Raw genomic sequence first — 24,807 nt, 5'->3', positions numbered from 1 at the left:
TGTTTTGGATGTGCGCACTGTACCTTTGAACTCTAGGCTATACATTAATGCTCCAGTAAACAGCTTTATACTAAATCAAGTTCCTAAGGCTGTCAAGAAACTGTTTCACATTCCGGCTTTTCTCTATCACAGTGAGGAACAGGGAGAAGACAACAGACAGGCAGCTCTTTCAGATAAACGGGTAAGAAAACAGGGAGGGGTACAGAAATGTTCAATCAGATTATTATACATCTTTAAAAGTATGCTGTGATTTTTATGAGTTTTATTTAATGAGGATTACTTGGTCAATTAAAAATAGTCAAATGTATTTTTTTTTTAAATAGATATTAAGAATAGATTGTATACAGTGTGGTTTAATAATTTGTTAGTTTTTGGTGTTTTAGTTGTATGTCTTAGTGGTTTTGTTCTTATATCAGATGGTTCAGATCCAATGTGAAAGTAGCAGCTGATTAAACCAATCAAAAGAAGGTCAGGAAGAACATCTGATCAGGTAATGACATACAAACACTAATGAAAAGTTCATTCAGTCAATAAAACTGGCTAAAACTGTAATATGTGTACATCACAGTGAGGGACAGGGTGAGGACAATAGTCAAACAGCAATTTCAGATGAGCAGGTAAGAAGAAAACATTTCTGATAGGGAAGAATTTTTGATATGACAAACTAAATGTACAATTTTCTATACTGTACACAATATACTAGGGAGCTATTTGGTGTGTAACAGTGTTGTAATGTCAGTTTCAGAATGAACCTAATGTTAGAGACCAGCTGAGCACAGACAACAGGGACAGATAAGATTCAGAAATCGTCACTTGCTTAAAGCCTGCACATCCTGATCCCAAGTTTATAGAAGTACAGACTAGAGCAAACTATGTGCTACACTTTCAGCAAAAATGGTTTCAGATGTTCCCATGGCTGCATTACAGTACCACATTAAAAGGGGTTTTATGCTTTTATTGTGCAAAAGTCCTCTCAAATAAGACAATGCTTGCCTCTAAGATGGATCCTGCCTTTGTGAGTACTGGTTTTAGAAACTGGAAAAAGGCAGTTGAAAAGTTTACAGCCCATGCTAAAAGCCAATCCCACTGCCATGCGACAACTGTGTATGCTCAGGAAACAAACAGCATAGCATCACAGCTTTCCTCAGTTGTTTCTAGACAACAGGAGGAAGGTATTGCATTGAGAGGCCATGCTGAAGAGAGGGGGAATTTTCCCCAACTTCTAAAATGTATGGGAGCAGATGATCCAGCCCTTGACAAGTGGCTAGCACAAAAGCATAATTACACAAATCCTCAAATTCAGAATGAACTACTTGGCATAATGAGCAATGACATCATCAGAGGAATAGCTAATAACATTCAGTCCCTTAATGTTACTCAGTTTGCCTTAATTGTTGATGGAACACAAGATGTCTCAGGTACAGAGCAAGAGTCTATTTGTCTTCGTTATGTTGACCATGACTTGATTCCTCATGAGGAATTCATTGGTTTTTATGCAGTGACAGAAACTACAGGATAGAGTCTTGCAAAAATGGCAATGGATGTACTCTCTCGATTACATTTGCCATTATCTGGATTGCGTGGCCAGACATATGATGGTGCAGCCAATATGTCTGGCAAATACTCAGGAGCACAGGCTGTAATTAAAAAGAAACAGCCTTTATCTTTATATGTGCACTGTGGAGCACGTTGTGTAAACCTAGTTACCCAAAAGGCATGCACAGCTTCAAAACTGCTGTGAAATTCTCTTGACTGGGTGCATCAGCTAGGAAATCTGTATAGCCTGTCTGGTAAATTCAAAGAAAAGTTTAACCAGATTGCTAGGGCAGATTATGGTATCGCAAGCCCTCTAAATCCTCTCTGTCAAACACGATGGACAGTACGACACCAAGCTGTAACATCTGTTCTCAAGCAGTATGATTCTGTGCTCACTTCCTTGGAGGAAATGTCAAACAGTAATGCTCCTAGTGCAGCCACCGCCAATGGCTTGCACCAACAATTTCTCAAAGGCCAGACCTTACTGGGTCTTGTGTTGGCAGTAGCTGTGATTGGAGAATTGGTGTGTTTTGAATGCTTCTCTCCAAAGAAAGACACAGACTATCTCTGGCATGAAAGCTGCCATTTCTTGTGTTCAGTCTGTCTTGAAAGACAAAAGAAATGAAGATGCCTTTCAAAGTCTTTTTGAGCAAGCAAATGTGATTGTGGATTCTCTAAATCTAGAGCCTTTCTAAGTTCCAGAACCAAGGCGACTTCCTAAGCGTTTTAGTACAGATGCAAGCACATACAAGCCAAAAACTGCAACAGAGTATTACAGAGTTGAGTTTTATCAGGTGCTTGATGTTGTTGAGTCAGAGCTCAATGAACGTTTTCATCAGGAAGATCTGCTGACCTTGCAGAAACTAGAGGACACTCTGCTCACTGGACAAATTGATTCAGTGTATTGTGAGTATTCTGAGATCAACAGCCAGTTGCTTGCAGTTCAGTTACCAATGTTTAGGCATAACTACCAATTTGGATCCAGTATGGAGGCAGCAAGCATCCTTAGCGCCCTTAGAAGGTTAAAAACTTGGCTACGCTCAAGTATGTCACAAAAGAGACAGAATCATGTGGCAGTTTGTCATGTCCACCAAGACAAGTTGGACCTTTTAGACAACAAGTTGGTGTGCCAAGAATTTGTTGTTGGTTGTGAGAGGCGCAAGCAGATATTTGGAGCTTTCATTTAAACTGTGTAATCATAATCACTGTTCTGTGCCTTTGAGTAAGTGGTGTATCTAAATTTCATGTTTACATTTGTTCAAGAGCCGATGTGTTTCCCTTTAAAAAAAAATGTAAATGCATTAACGTGGAATGTAAAAATCTTAAAATAAATGTCTAAATGATGTCTCTTTCATATTTGTATATGTTGAATTTGTAATCAAAGGATATAGATAGATAGATAGATAGATAGATAGATGGATAGATAGATAGATTAGATAGGAAGAAATAAATTATCCAATAACAATACACATAAAAAATTGTTTTTGAAAAAAATAATAGGCAGCATACAACGTTCAACCCCCCAATGTTCAAACCAAATCTACGCCCTTGACAACACCACACACATACATGCCTGTATATTAGATGCGAGCAGGTCTTAAGGGACAGTAGGCCTATTAAACATGCGACTGTCATTAAAGGGATAGTTCACCCTAAAATTTTATTTCTGTCATTATTTACTCACTGTCACGTTGTCCCAAACCTGTTTTAATTTCTTTCTTGTTCTGAACACAAAAGATATTTTGCAACTTTACAGATCTTCTTTATGCACCAAGAGCTTGTAACACTCCAAAGAGAAAGGAAAAATTGAAATTGCATCATATGAACCCTTTAAGGGACTTTCATTTCGATCTACAGGCTAATTAAAGTTTTTGAACGAAAAATCCTGACCTTGGCCGTTGGTCCTATATACAAGGCTGCACGTTTGTGACTTTATTCGCTTTGCAATTTTCTCTGACTCACCATGAAAAACAAAACAAAAAAAACAACCTTGAACAAAATGAGTTGTGAGAAATCAAGAATAATAGGCTAAAACTGTGGCATGAAAAACTAGAAATCTTACAAAAAGTAAGATATTAACTTCAAATGTTTAGATTAAATTTAAGAAGGTGTGCATTATGCCATAAAAAATAAAATGATAGTTACATTAATGTCACAAATTATGAAAGGCTTGAAACTTATATTTAATAATTCGCTTATTTCAGCAGGTCACACATAGGCCTATTTATTTTTTATCTGGCCTTTTTTAACACATTTTATTCCCATATACAGAGCCCATGACATGCGGAAAATTTTGTCCATGAATTAAGAAATTTATCACTTTTTATCATTCCTTTGTATTAATTAAAACATGTTTAAATAATAAATAAGTAATACTGATAATAATACGGTTTAGTATAAAGAGTTTGGCCGTGCCGGAGATTGGGGGAATCCATAAAATGTCTAAAAAAATTAAAATAAAATTAATTAGACAACACAATACAACTCAAGAATTTTGTCATTTAATTAGAAAACAACCCCTGATTCACAACATTAGTTTCCAAACAAAAAAAAATCAGGTAGAGCCCTGCACGGGTTACACATGCAAAGTTATATTTCTTATTGTTTCATTATTAATTAATTTAGAAAAATATTTGGATTTTTTTTTTTTAATTTAAGTTTGTTTGTTTGTTTTTTGAGTGACAACCAAGCAGGTAGCGGCAGACAGCTGAGTTGATCACGTTTGATCAATATAGCTTTCTTAAATCATCACAACTTGCTTAAAATAAAATCTGTAGATATTGAACACTTAAAGCATATTGCAATGTTAGTTTAAACGTTAAAAAGTGCACTGTTAGGCGTATATCTAAGTGTTTGCGGTTCAGTTCATTATGAATGTGTATATATATATATATATATATATATATATATATAAAAAGAGTTTGGTTCCAAAACGCAATAAACGCCATTTTAAAAAAAATATCAGCCAAGTTATTCTGTCATCTTTTCTTCCTTTTTTCCAAACTGCAACAAACGCCAGTCTCCTTTCTCTGCAGGACGGGATACATCCGCTCAACCAATCACAACGCAACATTCCACACACTCTAGACAGTAATGGCAGCGCTCTGAATACACCCGGCGTCCTAGTTTTCCTCATCTATTTTGTACTTTGTGGTCAACAAACAAACTTAGGGCTGCACGATGAATCGCATGTGATTATCATGTGCATCTCGTCAGTAAAGCTGGTTCTGTGATAAATCTCCATCGCATGCTTTCAGATGGAGCGGCATTTAATACACAGAGCCGTACATCACTGACAAGTTATGCAATGCGATATTGCGTAGCTTGCCAGTGTAAAGGCCTGGTATACTTAAAATGAAATTGAAGAACGAACTGATATGACGTCATTTCGAACAAAATCAGGCCAAAACAATGTTCGTTTTGAGTTTGTTTTGGCAGTTCGAAACGGCTCACCAAAGTGAACTTTCTGGGGGAGTTCGCTTTGGCTCCTAAACACCTTTTAGCTTACATTGGTCCGTGAAGGTTACGCAATCGGTGGGTGTGTTCTGAAACTCCTTCTTTGACGCACAATTTTTTTTTCTCGGTTCGTTCCTCATTCTGTGGAGGTCATTCAGGAGAGCAACATCTCCTGAATACACTGGAGTATCGAATAGCTGAGCTGCACAAATATATCCGCACCTGTACGATCGTTCTATTATTGAATTCGGAAATAATCATTTCAGTACATTCGGCAGGCGATTATACAATATTGATATTAAAATAGTGGGGCAAATCAGCTTCCAGGCCACCGGGAATTGTCCCGCTTCTCCCAATGTCCAGTCTGTGCCTGATTTCCACAGACACACAATTCATATATTGTTTTTCGACGCTTAATATTTACAGACACTAGTCCATATCGTGTTTTGATTCAAGTGTACTCACCTACCTTTGATTTATTCATCCAAAATGTGACATATTCCGTCCGCATTAGGCTAGGAATTCCGTTTTTATGACTGCATTCTATAAACCACGCTGTTTGCGCATCGCAGAAATTATAGGGCGGTGTGTCTCAGAATAGTCAGTGAAATTTGGGAAAGAAATCAATTAAATCTGTTTGTGGATGTGTGTAAATATTCAAATGTAATCCCCTTTGTAATCGTTGACATTTTCATAAGTAACTAATTTAATTACTCATTTTTTCTTAGTAACTGTAACTGATTACAGTTACATTTATTTTGTAATTAAATTAGGTAACGCTGTTACATGTAACTGGTTACTCCCCAACACTGACTAGGCCTTAGTTAAATTAAGATATTTAAGCAACTTTTACAAAAATGCCTTTGCAGAAAATGTTACAGGTGTGCATCTTGACACAGAACAAAGGCACTGACATATTTTAAGATATGTCAGAGCAAGATATTTTCAATTGAGACGGCTCAAACATGAATTTTAGTCTGTGAAACCGTGAGTATTAATTTACGGTACATTTAGAAAGAAAAATGTGTAATTAAATTGGGATTATTCATGAGTTAACTCATGATAATCATGCGATAAATCACGATTTTATATTTCAATTGATTGACAGCCCTGAGTAAAATTGACTAAAATTAAAATTAGTCTCATGCTGGTAACTCATCAGTGGACTTTCCTCGTCAGTATAGGCTATATTTTTTCACACTTTTCTCATTCTCACTTATTCAAGGTTTTATATGAATGAACCTCTGAAGGGAACTGATTGTCTTCAGAAAAGTTTCGATCACATTTTCATTTTACCTGATTAAGTGTCATTTATGAGCTGAGCCTCAAGGTTGATCTAGGTACATGTGTGCAGATGTACAGGGCCCCTTTCTTACATTTGCCTGGAGCCCCCAATTCACTAAATCCGGCCCTGTGTGGAGGTACTCTAGTTACAAATAGACACGCTGTAAATTCTGTTTAATTATGCGGTACATTGCGGGCTGTAATCAATAGCCTTACCTTTTATGCTTGTATTAAAAAAAAAATCCCTTGAAGATGTCAAATGAGCATATAACAGTAGTAACATTGTTAATTAATTATAAGTAAAAATACATAAAATGTAATAGGCAAATTTATTTTTCGAAGTAGTTTTTACTGTCAAAACCTTATTATGTAACTAGTCAGCATCCAGCCGATAACAAAAAAAAAAAAAATGTCCAGCAGCGGCTGGTACATGTTTATGAACTTTTTTTCGGTCTAGGTTTACAGTAGGCTACAAAAATTACCACAAAATGTGTAACTAGTCAGCGGCAGGTGATAGAAAGACAGCGGTGGGCATTACTGTGGTCTCACAGCTTCTCCTTGCCAACTCTGAGCAGAATAAATCAATACATTTGAAATTAAATAAATGTAGAATGAATAAATAAATAAGAAAAACATAAATATTCACTTGTTTTATTTCTTTGTTTATTTACTTTTGTATACTCGGTGGTTATTTCAGCACACAGACGTAATGTATTTCCCTCTGAATATCTCTGACATGTTTGTAGGTTATGTGTCTTCTTGTAAAAGCCCGAGCCCTGGTTTGGAATTGTAGAACTTTCAGAACCTTTATTTTGTTCCGCTGGTGTGACGTCACAGAGCGGCGGCGCGCTTCCGCGTCTGTCTGTCGGCTGAAGGAAGGTTTGTGGTTGTGTTTTCATCGATACAACGCGGCGAGTCTACTTTAAAGTTCATACAAGCGCTCGTTGAAGTGGAACGGCATGGCCGTGTGGGACGAGGCCGCTGAAGATGTACTGATCAGCTTGGTTCAGGAGAGGCCAGCTCTGTACAACACCAGCAAGTATCGCTATGACAACCGAGTGGCGAAAGATAAGTTTTGGCGCGAGCTCGAAGCCAGGCTTGTTGTATCAGGTAAGCTTTCTTTTGAGCTATTGTGTCTTTAGCAGACGTGTATTAACTTTGCTTTGTTCGCTTGTGCGTAATATATAGCATTTTGTGTATGTGTGTGCTTGCCCAAAAAACACGACAGGCTTATTTTGGTTTAATATAAGAGCTAAAATAACTTTTGTTGCTACAGCAAATGTGAACTCAACACAGTAAAATTATACTTTATCTTTCAGAGAAAGAGCTCAGGAAAAGGTGGGTTTCTCTTCGATCCCAGTATGTGCATTACAGAAGATTAGTAACTTCAGGAAGCAGAGGAACACAGATGACCTACAGACAGCAATGGATCCTGGACCGCCTGCAGTTTTTGGAGCCACACATAGTAACAAAGGAGAGCACATCCAATCCAAATATCAGTGTAAGATTACAGAATACTTCATTTACTTTTGAGTCAAAACTTTATTGTTTCTTTTGTTTACTTAAGCCTCTTTCACACTGCATGTTGGACCCGGAAAACTGCCGGAACATTGCCGGGTCGCCTTCTGTGTGAACGCAAACACGTCCCGGGATTCATCCCTTTCTAATTGCAATTCCGGAAAATACACGGGTAATGTGTCCCGACAATTGTTCCCGGGTCGCTAGATTTTGCACTTTCACACTGCCAGTGATTACCTGGAATATGTGCGTGTTCACACACAACCCATAAAGGTCCCGTAAAGACACGTGATATCAGGGTGTGACGTGTAATGTACGAGTCGAAAACGCTAGGCACGTTAACTTTCACTGAAGCTGGTGAACGATCTCAGCTTCAGCGCGGAAAGTGAGGAACTAACTGATCTCTGCTTCGTTACAGTTTGCACATACTTTGTTTTGTCGTGAACGTTGATCTTCCTTCTAAACACCTGCTAAAAGAGTCGCGCGATAACGTGCGTCATCACTACGAGACACCCTTTACGGCATTAGTTCTGGCTTTTGTTCAGACAGAGCTCGTTCCGGGACTGAACCTGGCAATGTTACTAGGTCCCCGACCCGGGATCAATCCCGGGATGTGTTTGCGTTCACACAGAACGTGACCCGGCAATGTTCCAACATGCAGTGTGAAAGGGGCTTGAGACTCGTTATAGCACTTGTATATAGGACTGCATGATTAATCGTATTTTAATCTCGATAACGATATCCACCTTTCTCGATTAATTAAAAATAATCGTCACGATATTGGCCGGCTCAAAATGTGTTTTTAATTTGGTATTTGCGTTATTTTGCATTGCTAACAAGTCTTCACTAGCGTTCATGCTTGTGGTTGCCAGATGTGAAGAGCTTTTAGCCCCCAAGCAGAGCTTTTCTCCTTTAAGGATACACTTTCTGCGTGGTGTTTTATTTAATTTGTGCAATCTGGCAACCCTGTGCACGCTCACTGATGGCGGAACAAGCGCTGATGATGATATGAAAACATACGAGTTTAGCGGTCTCTCCACAGCGATGTTCTGCTTACATGAAAGTGTCATATAGACAATGTGTGTTTTTTCACAAGCCATTTGTACTGTTTGTGTTACATTTTGTGTTATTGTTTGTGTCACTTAGAAAATCTAATGTGAACACAGATGACAAAACACTAACCAAAACCATGAGTTTTGTATTATCATAGGTTGGTTAAAGGACACATGAAATGTTATTGCATTTCCCTGCTGAATTAAAAAAAAAAAAAAAAACCTAAAAGCTGGTTGGCTGATTTTAGTTGGTCATCCAGCCTGGTCTTTGCTGGTTTTAGAGGGGTTTTGACCTCTTCCTTAGCTGGTCAGGCTGGGAGACCATCTTAAACCAGCTTAGGTTAGGCTGGTTTTAGCAGTTTTTTTTTTCAGCAGGATAGAATAATCGTTATTAATATTTGTGATTTATAATTTTTATCAAAATAATCGTGATTATCAGTTTAACCATTATCGTCCAGCCCTACTTGTATATCATTGCTCTTTTGTTGATTTTGGTTGCTTCCATTGTCCTCATTTGTAAGTCGCTTTGGATAAAAGCGTCTGCTAAATGACTAAATGTAAATATACAAAAAAATATGAACCTGTTTTTTATTTATTCATAATCAGGTGATTTAAGTCCATTAACTCCCTTATTAGTGTGTTGACTACTGAACTACTGATTGAGATGCAGCCAGAGATTTAGTTTCAATTTATTTTTCTTTCTGTTCTCATCTTAATCAGGATAGAATGTCCAAACAAGAGGAGAAAAAGGAGAATGAAGACTTGAAGATTGAAAAAACATTCAGAGTCAAACATGAAGATACTGAGAAACAAACAGGTTGGTTTTCATTTTTAAATCTGAACTCACTCACTTGATCCTTATTAAAATGTCACGAGTGTCCTAATTAAATTAGGATTCCGTTTTTTCTCTGTTATAATGTTCCTGGACTCCTGCAGTGCATTGTATTGTCAACGCAAGGAACTGTCTATAAAGAAAAAAAGTGCATTATGTCTAAAAGTAAATTGCATAAACAATGAACATAACAGCATCGTGTATTTATGCATTGCTTAATACAAAGAGCCAAATCGCAGATCACACAGATTGCCTTTAAAAACATAGGAGACGCTGTGAAAAAGAATAAACGTCCACAAATTCGTGACGTGGTTTCTTAGTTTAAATTGTTTTAACTTTGCATGGCTTTCTGTAGGCTATACCTCTTTTGTGCGTGCAGGAGTCATATTTGTCCATCTAAAAACTGCACTGAATTTGCATTCTGTGTGAATGGCTTGGTTTTGGTTTTAACCTAATCAAGATCTTCTCCACATTAAGCTACTATATATATATATATATATATCTAATATCTTACATCATCATCACCGCATCTCTTACGCCACTGATGACGCTCCCTGATGCACAACTAACATTGGATTGTACTATTCATTTTTTTCTGTCGTTATCGAAGAAGGTATACCGTTGATAAATATCGATATCGTTTTATCGCCCAGGCCTATAATAACATAATATTGCAAGTATTTCAATTAAACTAAGTTTTAATTGTTAAAACATTTAGACTTAGGAAACATGCTTTAGTTGGGAGTCCGTTACCTTGTTTATCTTTTTTTTTTTTTGTCCCATTATGTGGTGACATCCTGTGGAAACAGATTATTATTATCTTAAATGTATATATGCATGATTTAACATACTCCACTAATAACACAATTGAACAAATGCAATCACAGGACCTGAAATTTTGCGTAAGTCCTGAAAAGGTTTTTTTTTTTTGTCTTATTGCTTTTGAATTAAAAAGACATTTGGTAAAGCTTAGTGACGATGCAACATTGGCCAGATTGGGCAAGTGACATTTGTCAACTGTCCCGAAACACGATTAAAGGTCCCATATTGTCAAAACTGAAATTTCCTGGTGTTTTTCGTGATAACTTGAGGTCTAGGGGCTATGTAACTACCATGTTTCAAAAGTCAATCCACAGTAAAGTGCACACAGCCTGCTTAAAGTAGCTGTTCCTTTTCACGAGCCCTTGTGACTTCTGCAAAAATGTGACGTCCGAACTACTGTCACCACCTTCAGTGACCATCCCGAGCACTGTCCATCGTCCTTTTGCCAAACCCCCAGACAGCATCGCGTCCATGTCATTGCTGAGCAACAGCAACACAGACACATGACGAAAAGGTTTACTTTAACGGACGAAAACAGATAGGCTGACCGGTAACGTTACACTCTCATTCAAAAGATAAATGATCTGACAGGATCGTTACTTTGAGGTGGATCACATCTAACGTGTATAATAAAGACAAATTCACCGTGTCTATCAATATCTTTAAATTTTCAGCAGACAACTATGTTTACAGCTACATTATTATTCCAGCTGCAGTTAATTACAACAATGTATGTACAATTACAAAAGATTATATATAAATCGTCTGTTTGTTTTACACACATGCACACAAACGTATTTCATACACGATATAGTCGTGAGATGCTAGAAATTTTCAGACTCTCCTAGGGATACAACGATACCATTTTTTCAGAACCGATCCGATACCAAAAATTCTGAGTATCTGCCAGCACAGTCTATACTTCTCTGTGCTGTCCTGATCATCATTCTTTTGTGTTAATCACAATCTACTACATATACACCACTTCATTTTAATGAAAAATAACAAATGAAAAAATATATAATCATAAACGATTACAAAAATATTATTATAAACTAGGTTGGTAGATAATTCAGCAAGCAAAAGATACTCTAGATTCCAGAAAAATCACGGGAGCACAATAATTTGATCAAATCTATTGAAATATTTTATTTACAAATAAAAGTGAATAAGTCTCAAATCTAGTAAAATGTACACACTGCTCTTTGTATTGTTGTAAAATACATTATTGATAGTCTTTGATTTCGCAGAAAATATTATAATACTGAAGGCGCCAATATAGAGCACTTATGTGCATCCTGTGCGCAGAATGATGAGCTTGAAACAACACGGAGTCACAGTGTGCAGGCTGAACACTTTTAAACCTCAGTTACTGTGTGCTCTTGAAGAGAATTTCATCTTTTTGGATGTAACCGAACGCAACACACAGTTTGAACACTGAATGGAGGATGACAGACAGCCGCAGCGGAGAGAAGAGTTTATGTGAACTTGAATTTAATGACCTCACACTGAACTATGGAACAGCTTCAGAACACTTGAAATATGTTCTTGAAAATGTTTTGGTGCTTTATAATGTTTTTGTGCCTTTCGTGGAGCTCATCAATAACACAGAATAGTATACGCACAATATCGGATCTGGATCGGTCTCGTCTATCCGATACCTGATCCGCAGAAAATACCAGGATCGGAGCCGATACCGATCCTGAGTATCGGATCGATGCATCCTTAGACTCTCCCATAACAACAAAAGACCATGCTTTATTGAACCTTTTCTGATAAGAGGTGTGTGCTGCAAACGTGAGCATTTTTGCTGATCGTTTCTGTCTATTGAGTATAACCTCCACTTTTGTTTGGCAGTGGCAGCAGGTATGTGATCAAATTTCTAGTTTGAGGCTGTATTATGTTGATTCTTGCACCCAACATCACAACAAGATGATATTTTAAGCTCCTTATGTAACTTAGCCGAATCTGTGCTGGTTTGAATGGGCTGCCTCCAGTTCTCCCTTTGTTATGCCTTCAGCTAGTGCTGTGATGTAATTGTGATGTCGGCCCTACATGACCCTAGTTACCTGGTGGTTTGAAAGTGTGAAGCTAGATAGATTTATGTACGCGTTCAACCTTCATGATTTAGTGGAAACCTGCGGGAAAGAGTATAATTATATGCATTGCCCACAATCTTTTGCCAAACTTCAAAACCACACATAACAAACACACATAACAAATAAAACCATGTTCTGGTTTCACAGTTTTTGTTAGTTTTTTTTTTTCTCTCTATTGATTTTATAATCCCTAAATATAATTCTAATACATCTAAATCTGTTGCCATTTTTGTGGTTTTAGTTAAAATTTCACGTTATTTTAATTTCCATGGCATATTTTTCATGTTATCAACATGAATAAAACTGTGAAATGTAGATCTTATAAAAAAGTTTTTTTACATAAAACATTTTGTATAAACATAACAAAAAAAAAAAAAAAAAAATCCCCCAAACACCTCTATGGTGTTTGTGTGAGGTAAATCCACCTCACACAAACACCATACAGGTGTTAAATGCTGGTTTTCAGTCATGTTTAATTGGCTATATAGCCAAGCCATTATGTTGTCTGTGACCTGGGGCTGGGCGATATGTCAAAAATATCTTATTGATAATCGCGTTAAAAAATGTGATATCGTCTACCTAAGCCCCACCTTCACCAGGCCTCGTCCCAGCCGAGACAACATGCAGCATAAACACACACCATGTTCAATTTGGTCTTAATTTATTGCCACATCAAAAGTTTGGTATTACTAAAGTTTGTGCTTAAACTAACAGAAAACATTAGCTTTGCTGTTATGTTGGTGTTGCTAATAATTTCCACTCTGTTCTTATCAAATTTGTGTTTGAAATTAATTTTGTTTTGTGAGGAGAACTGTTGAGGAAAAATAATAGAACCCTTTAATATTGGGGTCATATGATGTTGCTAAAAATAACATTATTCTTTTTATTTGGTATATTGCAATGTATTTATGCGGTTTAAGGTTCAAAAACACATTATTCTCCACTTACTGAACATTATTGTTTCTCCTCTATGCCCCGCCTTCTGAAAAGCATCGATTTTTTTAAGCTCATCGTTCTTAAAAAGCGAGGTGTGCTCTGATTGGCCAGCTATCCCGTGTGTTGTGATTGGCCGAATACCTCAAGCGTGTGACGGAAATGTTACGCCCCTTACCATAATGTGATGCCTTGTCCCGGCACAACGACACAAAAACAATAAAAACCATTACAAACGAGGCATCCAGTGGGGACATAATTACTGATTATAATGACTTACTTGTGTTGTGTATTGCGCCGCTTAAACATAACACCATGTCTGCATTTTTGATCGTATAACTACAGCGAGAAAGTTACACCTTTTTGCGTGAACATTTGGGCGGCATTATGCAAATCTTCCCACACTGTGATGTAGACATGTTGGGGGCGTGTTAGAATGAGCCATTGTAGGGGGACGTGGTTAACTCTTAACCTTTAAAGAAAATCTCTTTGGATTGGAGACTTTAGACTTTGCAACTTTACAGATCTTCTTTATGCACCAAAAGCTTGTAACACTCCAAAGACAAAGGAAAATTTTCTATGACCCCTTTAAGTTAATTGTGGTAAAGTTGGACATTCCGGCAGTGATTGTAAGAATGATAAATGCATGTTGATATCATTTAGTAATGTCCTGGATTAGAGCTGCACGATATATTGCAGGGGCTCTCAAAGTCTACATTCAAAGGTCCAAATCTTAATTTTCAACACTGTCAAAGGTCCGGACTGGAAGAATTGGTTTTTACAGAACTTGTTTTTAATAAACGTACATAACATGCATAACAAATCAACAATTTATTTAAAAAAAAAAAAAAATACTTTTCATTCAAAATACATTAACAAGTGCAAAAGTGGCAAAACAATTCATTTAAGTGTTAGTATAAGAGGTCAATTGATAAGGGTATTTTCTAGCGATCAGTGGCCAATATATGATGCCGATATGTTTGGCCATTTTCTTTTTTTCCCCTCTTCATCTCATAAAAGAGAGTTTGAATAATTGTTTATTGCAGGGCACAAAGTTGGTAGTAGTAGTAGTAGCCTAGTTCATAGTAATAATACATAGCTCAAAACAGCATTTTCTCAAAACAGTTCTGCTTTTTGTTTATGTTTGCTGGCAGACACCAGTGTTTCACACAGAATTGCAAATGCAATTCATTCTCTGCCAGCAGGAGGCGTGTTAGAGCGCAGATATAATAGTTTCCCTGGTAACAGCTGCAATCAAATAAGCACTGCGCTCACAAATGCTACATTATAGGAAAGACTAAATGAAAATGACATCGAGCTTTTCTGAAACCAGTCAGTTCTTTTCAAAGACACATTACACTAATGGGCTCATTCAGCTAACAGTACTTTTCATAGGTTTGATGGATTCAAGCTTAGATATTATAAACCACTGTTATAACATTTGAAATCACAATTAGACAAAAGTTTACCATTTTGTTCATACTGACATATCAGTTTTTACAATTATGCCAGATTATGATTACAGTGAAACCCGAAAATGTGTGTGCATGTATGTCTGTGTATGTGTTTGTGAAAGCATGCTTATTGAGTATTAATATAATAGTTTAATAATTTCATTTTTGTGTACATGTGTCTACATTCTCCGTTTTGGAAGTCTTTTACTGTCAGCCATTCATCTAGATTGTCATAGACCCTAAAAGCATACTGCCTTAATGTGCTGGAACCCCAGTAATCGTTGCTTGCATCTATATTTTAAAATTGTGTTTCAAGTTTTTCCCCAAGTAATAATAGTATTTTGAAAAAGTAAACCAGTTTCACCCAAAAGTTTCTGTAATTTTTCTGCTGCCACTTAAAAACAACTGTAAACTGTTGCTGATCTGTTTAAGGTTTTGCTGATCATTGTGTTTCGTGATCTTACTTAGCCTGCAGCTGTAAAAGTAAAATATAATATACTTAAGTTAAGCAGTGGGCTAAGTCTGGCCAAATGCAACATTAGATCATTGTCAACAGCTAAAATATAACTTCAGTAAATAACAAACCTCTAAAACCTTTTATAATACATTTAGATAAGACTACATTTAAGTCAAGTGTGTATCAAATAGATGGAAACTGTAGTATTAAAATCATTTTACAATAAGATTCCATTTGATAGATAACATGACCTAACAATGAACAACAGTTATGTAGCAATTATTCTTCTTAGGGTGAATTTTCCAACCAAGAATAACAACTAACTACTTAAAAAAGAACTGCTTTTATGTGACTGATATGACACTGTTCAGGGCTCCAAACTGCGACTAAAACAGTCGCATTTGCGACCATAAATATTAATTTGCGAGTGACGTTTTTGCTGAGGTCGCCACTGGCGACTACCCGCCGAAAGCTCCTCAGGATTTAACACTAACTAACAAAGTTTTCTCAGGCGGATGATTTGCTTCATTCTAGCAGCGCCCCGTCTGTGATAAAACGAACTCGAGCCGAAGGTTAATACACACAACTACACCGAGTGTGGACCCGCCGCGTGTACAACAGCTTTCAGCCGAGATCGGCCCATAGAGAAAAAGCCGTCTGTCAGCCAGAAGTGTTTTGTAGAGTCGGCGTGGCTCTGGCCCATTATCTTCTCACCGATGCCGAAACTGAACCGACAGAGACGCATTTCAGCCAGAATCAGCCCGAGTGTTATTGCTATCTGGGTTTATATTTACATGTTATAACTTAAAAATTTGAATGTAATGCCTTTTTTCCTAATTGTTTTGCGATCAAATCTTTTGTTATGTTCACGTATTAAACTGAGACGATGCGCATCAAAGTTTTAGTGGAAAAAGAGAGTTTCAGACAGTCCTCTTCTCTGTCGCACATCAGTGCTGCCGCACACAGTCTGATAAACGCAGCTCCGCTGTGCAGCGAGAGAGAAATGATGGAGACGTAAGAAAGGAAAGTGCAGAAAATACAGCGTCTATTTCATGCACAACTTGAACAAACTAGAACAGGTAAAGCTGTCAGCTGTGTGAATATTGGCAATATAGTTAACAATTCTCGTTTATAATAATTACTAATATGGCTTCTTCTAAACAAGATCTTGGTCTGTGTTCTTTTAATGCATGAACTTCATTATTTGAAGTGCAACTGCCGTCCAGTAATCGCAAAAAGCTCTGTGCTTTGTCACTTTTTAATAAAAAGTACCAGCTTTAAAATTATTCCGAATTCATAACGAAATTCAAACAATACAGTTTTGGCTTTCCTTAATGGGGCAGGCGCGGTCGCTCGCTTTAGCGCCTCAGTTCAAGGGCAAGTGAACCCATTTAATCTTTCTCTTTACTAATATAGTACATAATGAACATGAATTAACATCAAAAGGTTGGCTATTTTATAAGAGATCCTACAGTACAAATTACTGAAATGTCTCATGTAGGAGGAGCCCAAGCTACACTCAGTGGCCAAGTGATGCTTATGCTCCATGATACTGGTACAGATTCTGTGTAATGAACAATTCATTGTGACTGTAGATTTCAAGCTGGAAAAGACATTTAGTTCCCACTTTAAGTGAACCTTAGTTCCCAGGTCATCTACAAGATGGATTAAAATGCTGATAAAGTCAAGAAAAGATGAGACATAAACATGACAGTATGATTGAAATGTTGAAATGTGAATAAATAAATAATAATAATCGTAAAATAAATAAAACACGTTTATTCTGTGGCACCTAAAAAAATTATCTGGCTCCTAAGTTTTTTTCTTATAGGAGCCAATGGCTCCTTACTTGATTTTTTTTGTTTGGAGCCCTGCTGTTAACCATTTGTACATACTCTAACACACATTTTAGATTCACAATTCAATTAAAAGACTCTGGTTAGGGATGAACTGATACCACTTTTTTCAGTACTCGCCAGATACGATACCTTTATTTTTGGTACTTGCCAATAAGGAGTACAGATACCCATATTTTTATTGCATTTGTACGTTTTTTTTAAATATTGGGTACAGAAACCAAAAGAATATTTATAATGTTAGCTAGTTGACTTAAAGGGGTCATGAAATGAGAAACCAAATTTGCCTTGATCTTTTGAAATATAAGAGGTCTTTGTACCATTAAAACGTCCTGCAAGTTTCATAGCTTAAGACGTCCTTCCCATTATAAACGAGCCATTTATTTAATCAAGCTCTAAATACAGCTCGTTCTGGATCCATGGTAAGAAGTGACGTCACGGTGCGAAGTGAGGTTCCAACCATTTGCATATGACCGCCTCCAGCACAAGACAACTACGCTCATTTCGTATCGTTGTCGCGCCGCGCGCCTCATAAGTGTTCAGTCGACGGACAGCGAGTGGGTCTGTGTACAGGAAAATTACAATGCCACGCAGATGTGCTCAAACACATAAGCTTTTATCATTGCAAGAGCCATCGCTTCGAATGCATCACCCGCTACTAAACAGTTACGCTCAATCCACAAATGTTCTGGCTGGGGGCGTTAATAATTGATCCATAGGCACTGTCGTTAGCCAATCATAACAGTGGGCGTTAACACTGAACTCTTAAAGGGGAAACAACCCAAAAACAGACTGTTTGAATCAAAGGATGAGAAACAGGGTGGGAAAATGTCATAATTCACTACATTTTAAAAGTTTAAAAAAAAAAAAATAACTATAGTAATACTATAATTGCACCTAGGGGACCATAATAATAAAATAAAAAAAACCATGTCATGACCCCTTTAATTTATTAAACAGATAGTCAAACCAAAATTTATTCAGACACCTTCAACATTTCACATTATCACAGTTTATTCTCTATAGTTTAGAAGATGATAAAATATGACAAGAAATTAGTTAAACTGTTTCAGAACAAATTAATCTTGATAATTTTAGATAGCTTTGATAGAAAGGTATGTAATGGATTACAATCAACCAAAAATTATTCGGACAGCTGTTAGTATGACAGTATTTACACAACTATCAGTACTTAGACGGGCAACCCTTAGCCTTAATGACAGCCTGTAGTCTCCTGGGCATGCTGTCATCCAGGGTCATGCAAACCTGAACTTCAATTTTTTACCAGACTTGGTCTGAATAATTTTTGGTCCCAAATTTGTATAATTTTTACTGGTAGTCCACTGTTTGAAGATTTTTTGGGGGTATAATTTGTCATAGTTTTTTTACTATCCTCACTTACATAAATGAACTAAAGTGTCCTGCACCCACATATACATATATATATATATATATATATATATATATATATATATATATATATATATATATATATATATATATATAATGATATCTGGTCTCTGAATAATTTTTGGTTTGACTGTATATCCTTCGGTTATTTTCACACTTAACTATGCCCATTAAATTGTATTTTACAAGTTTTTGTTACTTAGTTCATTTTTTTGCTCCGTTTCATCATCTGTAATTTAATAGCATTAGAGCTGCTTCATTGCAGCGACCGAGTACTGTAATGACGCGCTTGGCTGTAATAATGCAGGGAACCACTCATTACAAATCTCCTGGGATTTATATAATATTTTTCACAAATAGAAGTTGCGTTTTATTATTATTTTTTTTTCTGAAATGTGCTGCAATTTTATATTTTTAAAGCCATTCATATAATGCAGAAACACTCAAGCAAGCAAAACGCGCAACGCGTGCATGTATTTGTACTGCTGCAGAACGAGAGGGACCGTAGTAACGCACTGCCTAGCGCATTACACACAGGCTCTTAGATTCACTTTCGCCAGAAAGTCATGTATGCCTAAGCTTGAAAATGTTTATAGTAAATGCCCCTATAAATTGTCTTTTTTTTTATGATTTAGTTTTAATCCAAATGCGTGTGCTAAGTGAGTGAACATCAAAGATCACACAACAGAAGTGCGCAAGCGTGCTCTCTCTTTTTCTCTCTCTCTCCCCCTCCCTACTGTTAAGTAACTTGTGCAGTGTTTTACTTGTTTTTGACACATCCGACCAAACTACAAACTTTCCAGTGATGAACTGTATATTCACTACAAGCTCACGCATCTCTGCCGCCGCATGTGCAATCCACTCAGCGTGCTTTATCAGCTCGCGCACGTCAACTATACAATCATTAATACTGAATGTTTAACATTATATTCATTGCATAGATATCCTACGTAGACAACTTTAATCTCTTATAACTCCATTCTGCTGTCTTTTGTTCTGTGGTCGGTGTTTCTTTGTCTGAATATGGCACTTGCCACATACTGTGTGGTATCGGGGCATTTTAACGAGTGTGAGTACAGGAGCTCAGTATCGGGCCCGATACTGTCAGTATAGGTGCATCCCTAACTCTGGTGTGTAAAAATAGTAAATACCATCATGTTCTCCTGTTTTGTTTTTACCCTAATAAAAGTTATAGAAACATTAAATAGTTAAGAAGCTTCATTCTAATGCTCATTATATTAGCGTTGTTTGTTTGTTTCGCTTTATTGAAACTAGTTTTGCAGAAGTCACAACACATACAAACAATACATAATCCACAGACAACACCTTCACATATAAAACACAACACTCCAATTGGATTAAGAATATCAAACTATTTGCCACTGAAACAAACAAAAAAAAAACAAAAAAAAAGTTCTTTCACCAGGTACTCTAAACCAGTGGTACCCAACCCCCGTGTGTGTGTGTGTGTGTATATATAAATAAACTATTTTAGACATGAATGGCATTTTCTTGGGTCAAGTAATGGGTTTAATTATTGAAATCTTGAACTTGAGTTTTTTTTTCTTTCCAAGAGAAAGCTATCAGTTGTATTCATTATTTAAAACTGAGATAATAGGTAATTGCTCTTTCAGTAGTTTAGTTAGTATAGGATCTTGAAAAATGTTGCTGGCTCTGATGATTTGATGCTTTCAGATTGGTTTGGATGTCTGCTGCTTTGTACCATTAAGCTTTTGTTGATTTGTATTTGTCTTTTTCACTTTAGACATGATCACACTGAGAGAGGGGAGTCAAGAAATGAATGTAGCAGAAGAGAAAGATCGGTGTGAGAAACTTGATTTCATGACTGCAGGACAAGCCACTGAAACGACTTCCTCAGGAAACAGAGCTCAACCGTGTCCTTACATATGTGGTCAGTGTGGAAAGAGTTTTGGAACTAAAGTGAAAATCTATCAGCATTTGAGAATTCACTCAAAAAAGAACAAATGTCAAGAGTGCAAAGAGAGTTTCCCAGACAGGCAACAGCTTAAGGATCATGTCAGAATTCACCTGGGGAAAAAGCGTTTCATGTGCAATCTCTGTGGAAAGAGTTGCTTAAGAAAAGAAGAGCTCAAGTTACACTTGAGAATTCACATCGGAATAAAGCCTTACAGCTGTTCTCAGTGTGGAAAGAGATATACTCAAAAACATCACATTAAAATCCACATGAGAATTCACACTGGAGAGAAGCCTTTCACTTGCACTCAGTGTGGAAAGAGTTTTACATCTAAAGAACTCCTTAAAAGCCACATGAGAGTTCACACTAGAGAAAAGCCTTTCCCCTGCCCTCTCTGTGGAAAACATTTATCTAAGAAAGCCAGCCTTAAAATCCACATGAGACTTCACACTGGAGAAAGACCTTACAAATGTCTTTGGTGTGAGAAGAGTTTCACCTATCCACAAGAACTGAAAGATCATTTGCGAACTCATTCTCGAAAGGAATTCCTGTGATGCTCAGTGTTACAAGATAAGGAGGATTCAGAAATAACCTGCAAGTTATTCACTGTGGAGGAGTACGTCTATTTATTTTTAAAGTCATCAAACTTCAAACAAAAATAAAACATTTACAACAAAGCTACAACACCATCAACAGCATCCCACATCCAGTTCAGCATAGCTGTGTTTTTGAAAGACGCACAGTTCCCCCTCGCCCAACTATGGGGCCATCTGTAGCAACGAGAGATGCATAGTCTTATTAGACAACAACAGTCCATGATGACAATACTGGTGCGCCTGTGACTTTAAGAGGGTGCTGGTACACATCACTTAACTTCTTTATCTGAAGGACACATTTGCATGCAGGCCTGGAGCGTGGCAGTAAGATGCAGTGTCTCATTCTCCTTCTCACGGAAACATGGATACACTCAGTGAGCATTCCCATTCAAAAGAAAACATCTCAGGTTCTGTGTCTGCTGGACAGCACCTTTAACCCCTTAAACTCTTTAGGCTTTTTGTGGATTTCTGCCTGGAAAAAAAACGTATCTAAACCTGAAGGCTGCTCTTACCCACACACATAGATGCAACAGTATTGGTGTCATTTTAAAGGAGACCCTTTTAGAAAATAAAACCAAATGTAAAATGTAATAAATGTTGTATGTGTTCAAAATATCAAAATAAACACAAAAATAGGTGCTTTTGTTTTGAAAGTGTATAAATCAGGCACTGTGCTTCAGCTATTGTAAGTTTTATTTGATCCCACTAGATGGCAGCAAACGCTGGAAAATATATTTTTTCAATTTTGAAAGCGTTATAAATTACTTGTATACATATACAAAGTGTTATAAATGACTTGTATACATATACAAATAATTTGTAACAGGTAAGAAAGGTCTACAAGTGATGTGTAACACATTTACAAGTGATGAATAGTTTACACTTTAGATCAGGGGATGCAGAAAGCTTTGTAAATGATTTATTCATGTGTTAACACATCATCTATAACAGGTGTTAAACACTTTGTAGTGTGTACTAAGTACTGACTGGTGAGGGTATAGACAGCTGTCTTCTCTGACACACATGGAGTCTTTAACTCTGTGCACCTGATGTGAGCTTCAGTTGAAGGTAAAAGCGGTTCAGAGGTTCACTTTATCACTAGATCCCACACACTCCACACAGAACAGAGAAAGGATTTAACACAAGCCACTGGAATCACCTGACTAAGGCATTTATAAATGTTTATCCACTTCAAAACAAATGAATTACTCTTCTTAAAAACAGTGCTTTAACATACCTGCATGTTTGTGCTTTTGAACACAGACCAGCTAACAAATTCACCAATAAGTCATATACTGATCATTTACTAATGGTTTATTCATTATTTGTTCATGATTAACAATTGTTTATTGAGATAATTATACAAAACAATTTTGACAGAAATCCTTCAATGATTTATAAGTGATAAATAATGTATCAACTAATAACTTATAAACCATCTACTAATGATCAGTTTGATTTATTTCATGATTTAAACTTTTTTTTAAGATAACTTACAACACATTTGTAAATCGTTAGCATACCACTCATTAATCATTTATGAAAGTATAGTCATGTTTTGTAAATGATTAGTTCATCATTAACTAATAATTTATAAATAATGTATAACAGAACGTTATTATAAAGTGTTACCATAACTTCTCCTCTTCAATAATTTATCCTTATTATTGTCTGCACATAGAGTAGAATAATTGACCGTCAATGTGTTATCAACATGTTCTGGTGAACTTGCGTCATATGTTATATTTATAAATATGTAGAGCAGTGCTTCCCAAACTTGTCCTGGAGGACCCCCTGCCCTGCACATTTTGTATGTCTCTCTGATCAGACACACCAAATTAAGTTCTTGCAGTCTCTACCAGGGCCGCGGGAAGTAATTTTGAACAGGGGGTGCTGTGAATTATTTTTATTTTTTTTGACAAAAAACCTATGAGCCTATAGGCCTATTTAAAATACATTTTAAAAATAAATACATTGAGATTTACTACTTTATTGTCATATACACTTCAGTGCACAGCCAGCCAGGGTCTGAAACACACAGACATCAGTTCTAAGATATGCGCAATGCGCTATTAATCTGAAGCAGAAGCAGAATCAGAAATAATAGTTTAATAATCGAAAGAAAACGAAATAATTACTTTCATTACAATTTCAGATAGCCTATACATACATGCAACTTATTTAGATACAACAAATAATATTACAACAAAATATAATATTAATCAAACTTCACAATAACGCTAAAACAATGCAATCGATTTGGTCAGCTGGCTTGAGTCACTGCACGTTTATGTCACACGCAACTCTGTTAACTCCAAAATCTTTTTACGCACACCACAAGGAAATAATCTCTGACTATTTAAGCAATTTGTTTATTGAACAGTTCTCCACATCCATTACGCAAAGAACACACGCACAGTATAAAGCTTTCTGTCTCCATCTCCAACCTTTTTACACAAACCACAAGGAAATAATCTCTGACTATTTAAACGTTATTAAATAGTTCTCCACAACCATTACACAAAGAACACACCTACGAAATAATACTCTCCGTCTCCATCCCCACCACCTTACAAAAATACTATAGTGTACTACTTACAATTGCTTGGCTAGTCAAAGCTGATCCCACACTTGTTGCCAAAAAAATTAATGTTACAAGCGCGGCAGCACCATGCTCTTACCTGAGCTACATGCAGGCGGGGTGCCCTGGTTACAGGTGTCCAAATGTCGAGGTGCGCTCTGGGGTCGTGGAGATAAAGTCTCTCATGAGGGGACGAATGTCCAGGGAGTTCAGAATGTCTGTGTTGGTATGCATCAGCGAAAAGGTGTGTGAGTCTTTTCTGGGTCATGGTGCTGCGTACCCATGTCTTCAAAAAATGCAAGGCGGAGAAAGTGCGTTCGGATGAGGCCACAGAGATGGGTAGGCACAGACATAACTCGATCAGCTTTTCTATCTCTGAAAACATGGCTCTTGTTTGTGGCTGGAGCTTTATCAAACATGATGCTACATCTTGGACTGTGACACACATAAACCCTCTGTCTTTTGTGACATCGGCAAGCTGCTTGGCGATGCTTGGCCTAAGCATTTTGAGCTGGAGTTCAAGGCGGTCTGTATCAAGCTCCTCCGGGAGCTGAAGGGCCTACAGATCGACGCTTCTTCCCTCTGCTGCTTTGATAACAGCCCTCTCTCACTTTGCGGCAAGCTTCATACTGGACTGATCAAATCTTCTGTCCAGCTCCGCCGATATCACATCAATAGCCTCGAAAAAGCTACGTCACCAATTCACTGTTTGTGCGCCATGCGCCACTGCCTCTGGCTCTCTAGTTTGGCGAAGGCGAGCTGGGGTTTTGCTCACTCTAGGGGTGGTGCTGTCTGGCATTTTCAGGGAGGTTTGTGATGCGCAGGTTTCAACCTTGCGGATCAGCTCGTCCACAACTGCATCATCCCGGAGTGTGTCTATTTGTTCTTTCAGCACACCTGTGCATTCCAGTGCACCTTGCGCACTTGCCGTGGCACTCTGTAAGCTTGTGGCAACTGCTTCACAGGGTTCAAACAGGGCATGGCA

General features: G+C 37.2%; 1 protein-coding gene across 1 annotated transcript; it reads left to right on the top strand.

The window, feature by feature from the left end:
* Positions 1 to 7,087: 7,087 nt before the first annotated feature.
* Positions 7,088 to 21,920, top strand: LOC109076436 (oocyte zinc finger protein XlCOF20-like). The gene is made up of 4 exons (XM_019092139.2): positions 7,088 to 7,386; positions 7,596 to 7,777; positions 9,567 to 9,663; positions 20,475 to 21,920. The coding sequence occupies exons 1-4, from the start codon at positions 7,236 to 7,238 to the stop codon at positions 21,197 to 21,199; spliced, it is 1,155 nt and encodes a 384-aa protein (XP_018947684.2). The 5' UTR covers positions 7,088 to 7,235; the 3' UTR covers positions 21,200 to 21,920.
* The last annotated feature ends 2,887 nt before the right edge of the window (positions 21,921 to 24,807 follow it).

The sequence above is a fragment of the Cyprinus carpio genome, chromosome B4, assembly GCF_018340385.1.
Source record: "Cyprinus carpio isolate SPL01 chromosome B4, ASM1834038v1, whole genome shotgun sequence".
In the NCBI taxonomy this organism is placed as follows: Eukaryota; Metazoa; Chordata; class Actinopteri; order Cypriniformes; family Cyprinidae; genus Cyprinus; species Cyprinus carpio.
This window is presented reverse-complemented; position numbering and strand designations above follow the sequence as displayed.